At 31.8% G+C, this 9149-nt stretch overlaps 1 protein-coding gene across 1 annotated transcript; it reads left to right on the top strand.

The window, feature by feature from the left end:
* The first annotated feature begins 580 nt into the window (after positions 1 to 580).
* On the top strand, positions 581 to 1783 carry LOC132716937 (uncharacterized). Its single transcript, XM_060700281.1, has one exon. It carries the CDS (start codon positions 581 to 583, stop codon positions 1781 to 1783), a length of 1203 nt encoding a protein of 400 aa, XP_060556264.1.
* Positions 1784 to 9149: the final 7366 nt, after the last annotated feature.

Genomic DNA, 9149 nt, shown 5'->3' on the forward strand with positions numbered 1-9149 from the left:
TTTAAGTATATGCACTGAAAATTGACCACAAATAAAGGCAATATAATCGTTACACATAATGGCAGATAATGGAAGTAAAATAGAAGAGGATGATGAAGTTCCTGGTCGTATGAAGGAAAATTTGTGCCGACCATGTTTAAGTAAGGATAAGAAAACTGTAGCTGACAAGTTTTGTTCAACTTGTTATGAGTTCCAATGTAACGATTGTTCAAATGTGCACAACGTGCTCGCCATCTTGAAAAATCATAACTTGGTGAGCGTGCAGGAAGCTAATGCTACAAAAAATTTGTTTAAAATGAAAAACTTAGATTTATGTGATCAACATCAAAATATTTTCGAATACTTCTGTGAAGATCACAAGAAGCTCTGCTGCAGTAAATGTGCTATTGGTTATCACCGAAAATGTGTAAACGTTGTAGAAATTGAGAAGATTGCCGGAAAAATAGTCTCACAAATTTCTATCTTAGGGGAGAAATTGAAGGAAGCTAAACAATCTGCTGAGAGTATTGCGAGACATATTTGTTTTTCAAAAGATCAACTTGCTCAAGATATAAAAGAAATACATGTAGAGGTTAGACGAATGCGAGACGAAGTATTGAGAATGTTTGACGAGTTAGAAGATTCCGTCGCTAAGAGAGCTGAAACTCTTCAGAAAGAAAGATTGAAAACTCTGACAAAAAAACAAACTCAAAACGAGAAACATTTGGTTGATGTAACATCGTGCTTAGAGACGATTGAAAACATCTTCAAAAATGGAACTCCAGTGCAGAAATATATAGCAGAACATAGCATGGAGAGTAACGTCAATGCTCTCTGCAGAAACATTAAGGAAGAGAAGAATATGGAGAAGATGAACATTTCTTTTCAGTTTGACGATACACTAAAACTACCGCCATATCCAATTACTGTATATATTCCAGGGCAATTACAATCAAAGTTTAATCACCAGGAAGATCATAATTCTGTTAACATGGCGATGAAATTAACACCAGTTTTTGCTATTGATTTAAAAAAGACGAGAGATGATATCAAAGATCCTTTATATTCGGGTATAGATTTTCTACCTGATGGTAGACTGGTGGCTGTAGATAACAAAAACAAGAAATGTTTTTTGTACAATGAGAAGCTTGAGAAAGTAGGATCATATCAGCTATCTTACAACCCATTATCTGTTGTTGTAGTATCCGAGGAGGAAGTAGCGATAACGAGTGGTAATAGATACAATATAGAATTTCTACATGTCAGTAAATGTAATGAAATAACTTCAAGTAGGACATGTAACGTGAACACGAAATATTACTCTATATGTTTCAAAGATGATAGACAGTTTGTAGTAGGGACAATTGATGAACCAATACCTGTTCGTATTGTATCATTGACAGGAGAGGAGCTTGATTTTAGTGTAAACTTTCCAAACAAGATATATTCTGTAGACAATAGCGATTGTACTTACATAAAGAGCAGTGATAAAATTGTGATTACAGATAGATACGAGCATACTGTCTACATATATGATATCAAGACAGACACAAGAGTCGTAGTGAAGGATGACCAGATACAGGAACCACGTGCTGCAGCAGTTGGTCCTTCTGACACTGTCCTGGTGTGTATTCCTAAAACAAACTCTATTGTACAGATATCCCAAACAGGTCAGATCTTATCATCGCTCAAGTTAAATATGATAAATCCGTATAGAGTATGTGTCTCACGTGATAAATCATTTCTCGTTGTTACAAATGGTTGCAATGGGTATATGAAAATGGAGAAATTCAAAATATCGTAATAATGACACAATCTTCTGTATCACACAGAAGATAAACGAAAATGTGTTTTTACACAAAGTTGTAATCGACTGAAACAACATTTTGTGAGTGACATGTTATGGATAGATCAAGGAAATAGTTTGATTTTCTATTGATAAAATATCATTTGTAATATAATATATAGTATTTAAATTTATATCATATCGTTTTGTAGCTGTTCATAACAAGATTGACATGCAAAATAAAAAGATTTTTTAAGACCTTCAGCAAAACAAAATGCAGTTAATGTATGCCTTGACAGACAGATTTAACATCGCTAACATCAGGACTGAACAACTCAATATTTTCAATAATTTCAAATGATATATTTAATTCTTTTTAGTCCCAGTGCCAGTTCTCTACCATTATAGTTATCTTACATACACATAATGTTGATAGAATAATTAAAAATTTGTAAATATCAATTTTGTCGATTTTTTCATCATTTTTGTGCAAATATTAGAGATATAATATCACTACGTTATTTTAATACCTTAAACCCTTATATCCTGCCTGACCAAGAGGGGATTAGTCTTTGCCACCAGATTGCAGCCACGCCAGCATGTACAGTCTGACCAGCTTTTTTCTATTCCAATATTGAGATGTTATACACTACAAATGGACTCTTAAAAACTAATCCTTTTCTCGAATTAAGCATGTTCAGGATTAATGAAAATAAAGTTTACACCAGTTTCTTGGCTTCAGGCTTCAGAATAAAATACATCATAATATATTAAATATGTATAGAATAATTGTGATGCTAGAAAATGTATATATTTTTCTGTGTCTTTTTTATGTATGTATCATCATGCTGATCAGGTTGAATAAATATAACAATCCAGAGGTTTTTTTTATTTGTGTTTTATGTTTTTATTTCATTGTTTTATCTAAATATTAAGCAAATTTCTCCCGTAAAAAATCAAAAGAAACAAAAATAATAATAAAGTTAAAAATATATCTCCTGGGTATATTGTTATATAACCTCAGATTTTTAAAAATGTCTTATACGTTTTAGTTCAAATCAGTCAGTCGATCAATCTTTTATTTTATTCAGAATGAATTTAAAACATCAAACTGATTTCAACAATGCTAAATGAAAGGGAATAATCATAGGTTTTTGAAGCTTTCATATCACAGAAAAGACGTCAAAAGATAAATTTTAAAAAAGGCAAAATTTCATAAAGGTTAATACATTTATGCTTTTGTAGCATGCGTATTTAAAGTGTTGTAACAGGGATGTATTTTTTCTATGGTGATCACATTTTGATAAAACATCTAGTATACAATATATTCAATAAACACTTTTTGCTGATAATGTGTACCCGTCTGGATATCATATTCGTGTCATAGTATCGGGTACAGGGAGTCGAACGTATAACCCTGCGATACTCCGTTAAGCGAGCTGAATTCATGCGAAACGGACTAATGGCCGACGAAAGCGAAAACGAAAGTAAATATGAGAATGTTTTTTCCCCCCAAATATTTGTTGTCTATTGTAATTTCTTGATGAAAAACATGCTGATCAGAACTTATGATTGTGCATGATCGTCAAAATAAAATACTACATTTTATATTATTGAGGAAGTTATTGAGGTATTTGTTGCTACATATTCAACCGTCAACCTGATATGCACATGCAAACGAATAATGTTTCAGTAGTTTTTTAACGAGATATTCGATCAGTTTAATTCCCAGCATGTTCATATTTAATGGCAAAACAATATACAAGAGTAATTTTCCAAATATATCCGAAAATATATAAATATTTCTAGTTTTCTTACTGTACGCCTAATATTTGGTCTGATAAACCAACTGTACGCAAACATTTTGGTGTGTTTTTCTGTAGCGACGAGGACTTCCTCATTACAGTACATACTTATTCAGTAATGATGAAATATCAAGTTTTTATGTTTGCCTGTTAAGCATCTGTAAATTAAAATGTCATTTAAAACAACAGTGTCAATTAATGTATTATACTATGATATAGTTAATTTAAATATTCTTTTCTCACAAAGGTTGAATATTAAAAGTAGATAAATTATTGCTCAGAAATTTGAGATTTTATCAAATAACCAATAGAAGCGATATAACTCGTTTTGTTTATGCCATTCACTCAGTAAAGGTTTTTATCATTTAATAATGTTTTACGATTATTAATTACATACTTATGTTGTCAGAAAAAATAACTATAATTAAAACAGCAACATATGAAAAGTGGATCTACTATTGTATTACATGCACTGGCCGAAAAAACGCCTCCAATCGGTTCTTATGTTCATTCAATACATTGAGAAGCACATATCATAAATCGTGTTGTTGTTTGTTTTTGTATTCTTGCAACGAAAAAAAATACTGGTTTGATTTCCTCTATGGATTGAATGTTATATATTTTTTTCTAAGAAAATTAAAAGAAACATTCACAAATCCTATTAGATGGCCCATATTTATTTAATGTCATTGTGGCACTTCTTGAAAGAAGTACTACTTTTGCCTACATTCCTACTTTTTTGCCGTACTTCTACTGTTTTTACAAATATGTTAAGGTTCCTAAAGAGTCCTTCTACATGCTTCTGTTGATCTCTTATGCAAGCTAGTGCCTTTCTTAATGTGTGTGAACTGCCTAAGTGGCAAGTTAGAGTTAAATCAAAGGGCTGCAAGCTCTGTGGTATTTTCTGATTTATGCAATCTTAATCTTACTGTATATCTTATGTATTTTCCTGTATAAATCTATTTTTATGTACTATAATTCATCTTGCAGGACACCAGAGTTTGATACATGTATACAGAATTTTTCATAACTAGATTTGCATAAAAAATATTTATGTTCATTTTTCATGACAGCCACACTTTATCCTTGCATATCGTGGCTACTTCCTTAACAAAGACACTAAAAAAAGAATTTAAAAAAGGGATGCCTCGACTGAGATTTGAACTCCAGACCCCTCACACACTAAACGAGTGCTTTACGCCTGCATCACGGAGGAGTTGTACAAACTCTGATAAAATCAAGTTATTCTAAATTAAGAATTTCCATTGCATTTCGGGTTTGTTATCCTTATTAATTTCGAGGTATTTTAATCAGGATAAACCTGTTGTATAAAATTGAAGTACATGTAAATAATAAGCGAAAATTTTCTCGCCCAAACAGTCCGACATGTAGAATCTATATATTCCACTACTCGGCAGTCATATTTATTTGTGTAGTATTCGGTAATCGACATCGCTAAAAATCGCATTTTCATTGATTAATATCACATTCATCCGCGTATTTTGCGATTGTGCATTTATAGACAATTATATAAGCCAACGCTTCTTTTAAACTTTGAATGTGTTGTAATTCGTTGGAAAATTATATTTCTTTCTTTTACATCGCTAGTCTTAAAATAAGCGGTTTTGAGAACTACTTGTTGAGATTGAATGAGAGCTTTGTATTTACTGATCTTCGATCAGATAATAAAGTAAAACATTTTGAGCTTGTATGTTGCATTTTATGTGAATGATATGCGCTGTAGAAAAAAAAACTAAGCTACAAATGTTCGCGGATTTGTTACATGCAAATTTTTCGCGGATACAAACATTCAACGCGAAAAACTCTAATTTAATAAGCGCGAAATATTTTCTAGGTATACATTATTGCCTAAACAATTCCAGGAGCAAAATCAAATGTCCGACATGTCATGAACGAAAGTGGAAAATAAACTACAAAATTAAATTGCATAGATTTTTCAGTAATAAAATATACTACAGAACAAAAACTTAACACAAATTCCATGATCAAAAGGAAAAATAAATCACAAACAAGACTCGTGTAGTAGAAAAGGGCGACACATTTTTGTGAATGAAGATACAGTAACTATGAACGATGTTAAAAATTGAGAAATGACAAGAAATATACTTATCTTAGACTTTAGAGTAAAGGTTACTTTTTCCAACTCCTAATTATCACGGGTATGTATCTAATTATTAAAATTAAGTTCAAATAGTAACACTTATATAGATGGTGATACAAAACTTTTAATTGAAGTAAATCCTTAAGGAAAGAAGAAGATATAAACACCTTTTTCAGAAATCCGGAAACGGACACATATATGGTAGTATAATCTTAGTATAATCATAGGAAAACATGAACAACAGATGTGATAATGAAAAAAATGTTAAACCTTTAAAAACGTACAATTATTTTATCGCACCAAAACCCAGCGTACACTTAAGTATTTTGACCATTAAGTGGCTATGTATGTCGGAACACAAAGGTACTTGCTATGCAACTCAATTATGATGACCCTTTATAGAATAAAGAAGCAAAAATAATTAACTATATTAATATTATAAGATTGCTTTAGGCGAATTTATTCACCGACACAAAATCAGTTGCCGTCAGTTTACCTTCAATAACTTTTTTAAGTATGAATTTAAGCCTCTGTTATTTTGATGAAATATGTGTCGGTCCTATCTTCACATCTTTAATACAAAACCTGCAATTGTTATGAAGATTCATAATTAATAAAATACACTCACTCTGATGTGTGTTTACACGAATAAAACAGCCATTAGTCCGTATCGCATGATTTCGCCTCGCTTAAAGGAGTATCGCATCGCTATAAGTTCGACCCCCTATAGTTATATGTTTCAGTAAATGCTTCAGTTTATTTTCACTGTATGTGTTACAATAGTATGTGCTTGAAACCTTATCTTATTTATGCCACGATATTTTGAACATGTCTTTGCTGATAAGTACCAAAAATATTTCTTGTACTCGTTGCAAGGCTTCAAAAATTTATCCATACTTTATCCAAATTTTGTTTAAATGTTGCATACAGGTGACATTTAAGGCAAATAACTGTCCTATATTGTCAATTTTACAGTTCCTTATAGTGCCAATTAGGGGTGTACTACCTTAAGTTCATGCCCGATAAGCTCCAAGGTTACTCAAAATATTGAGAAAAAAAGTGGAGAGTGGCCGGCCACAGGGCAATTGTTTCGTAGAAAGGAACGAGAATGTGATTGCTTTCGTTTCCGCCTCAACTTCAAAAATGAGGCTTGGGTATAGTTACATGATCCAGTATTGACCTCGAAATTAATTTCACAAATAGGGACAATATAATTGTTACACAAAATGGCGGAAAGTGGACGTAAAATAAGGATAAGTAAACTGCAGCTGTCAAGTTTATTCAACTTGTAATAAATAACAATATAATGATTGTTCAAATGTACACAACGTGCTAGCTATCTTGAAAAATCATAAATAGGTGATCGTGAAAGAAGCTGTTCAATTTGCAAGTATTTCGTTTAAAATGAAGGCCGTAGATATATGCGATCAACATCAACATTCTTTTGAATTCTTATGTGAAGATGAAAGAAGCTCTGCTGCAGTAAATGTGCTATTTTTAATCACCGAAAATGTCACAACGTTATAGAAATTGAGAAGATTGCCGGGAAAATAACTTCACCAATTTCTACCTTAGGGGAAAAATTGTAGAAAGCTAAAGAAGCTGCTGAGCAGGTTGCGAGACATATTCGCTCTTCAAAAGATCGACTTGATCAAGATATAAAAGAAATGACTGTATAAGTTAGACGAATGTGAGACGAAGTAATGAGAATGTTTGACGATTTAGAAGATTCCGTCGCGAAGAGAGCTGAAACTCTTCAAAGAGAAAACTTGAAAGAAACTGACAGAGAAGCAAACACAAAACGAGAAACATTTGGCTGATGTAACATCGTGCTTAGAGACGACTGTAAGCATTTTCAAAAATGGAACTTCAGTGCAGAAATATATAGCAGAACATAAAATGGAGAGTAACGTCAATTTTTTCTGTGGAAACATCAATGAGGATTATTAGAAATTAGAGACGGTGAACATTCCTTTTCATTTTGAAACAATAAAAACATTATCAATCACTGAATATGTTCCAGGACAATTACTATTAAAGATCACTATTCGACAGGGAGTTGCAATTCTGTTAACATGGCGATGTCTTTAAATCAAGTTTCTTCTAGAAGACGGGAGATGAAATCGATGAACCATTAAATACAGGTATAGATATTCTACCTGATGGTAGACTATGGATAACAAAAACAAGAAATGTTTAGTGTACAATGAGAAGCTTGAGAAAGTAGGATCATATCAGCTTACCTCCCATTATCTGTTGTTGTAGTATATGATGAGGAGGTAGCAATAACAAATGTTAATGGATACTATATAGAATTTCTACATGTTTGTAAATGTAATGAAATAGGTTCCAGTAGGACATGTAAAGTGAAAACGAAATATTACACTTTATGTTTGAAAGATGATAGACAGTTTGTAGTAGGGACTTATGATGAACCAAGACCTGTTCGTATTTTATCATTGACAGGACAGGAGCATGATTTTAGTGTAAACAAGACAAATCCTATAGGCAGTAGCGCTAGAACTTAAATAAAGAGCAATGACAAAGTGCTGTTAACAGATAGAGACGACCATACTGTCTACATATATAATATCAGGACAGACACGAGAGTCGTAGTGAAAGATGATCAGATACAGGAGCCACGTGATGCAGCAGTTGGTCCCTCTGATACTATCCTTGTTTGTTGTCGTAAAACAAACTCCATTGTACGGATATCACAAACAGGTCAGAAATTATCATAATACACGAAAGATATGATTTATCCGTGGAAAATATGTGTCTCACATGATAAATCATTTCTTGTTGTTACAAATATCTGTGTTAAATATTGGAAAATGCAGAAATTCAAAATATCATATAAGTAACACAATCTTCTGTTAAAGAATGAAACAAAAATTGCATATGATAGATGGAACATAGAATTCTGTTAAAGAATGAAACAAAAATTGCATATGATAGATGTAACATAGATTTATACGTATATTCTAGCACCAATGTAGCTGTTCGTTATAAAAAAGATATTCAAATAAAACTATATAATAAAACTATATGCTAAGAAAAGTTGTACTTATTAAAATATAGTCTATTTCTACTATGACAGACAGATTTAACATCGCTAACATCAGGAGTTAACAATACAATATTAATAATTTCAATTATTGTTTATGTTCATTTCACTTTAAGTACACGTGCGTTAAATTTGTATTTCATCAATTAATCGACAGATTTAACTTTTCATGTGCTGGTGAAATCAAACCGAGTCTGCAATTATCGTGTTATTTCATGGTGATAAATGTTTTCAGAGGATCACATTTCTCTGTGTTTTTATAAAGCACGTCGTATATATATAAAGAGTTATGTTCTGTACAATACCAAAGTTGTTTATAGTCATTTATTTTTCTAATAATCACATTATGTTGATTATATTAATTTTCATTTGTTGGTATATATCAATTTG

This window comes from Ruditapes philippinarum, unplaced genomic scaffold, assembly GCF_026571515.1.
Source record: "Ruditapes philippinarum isolate M1 unplaced genomic scaffold, ASM2657151v2 ctg6010_1_1_1_1, whole genome shotgun sequence".
NCBI classification, from domain to species: domain Eukaryota; kingdom Metazoa; phylum Mollusca; class Bivalvia; order Venerida; family Veneridae; genus Ruditapes; species Ruditapes philippinarum.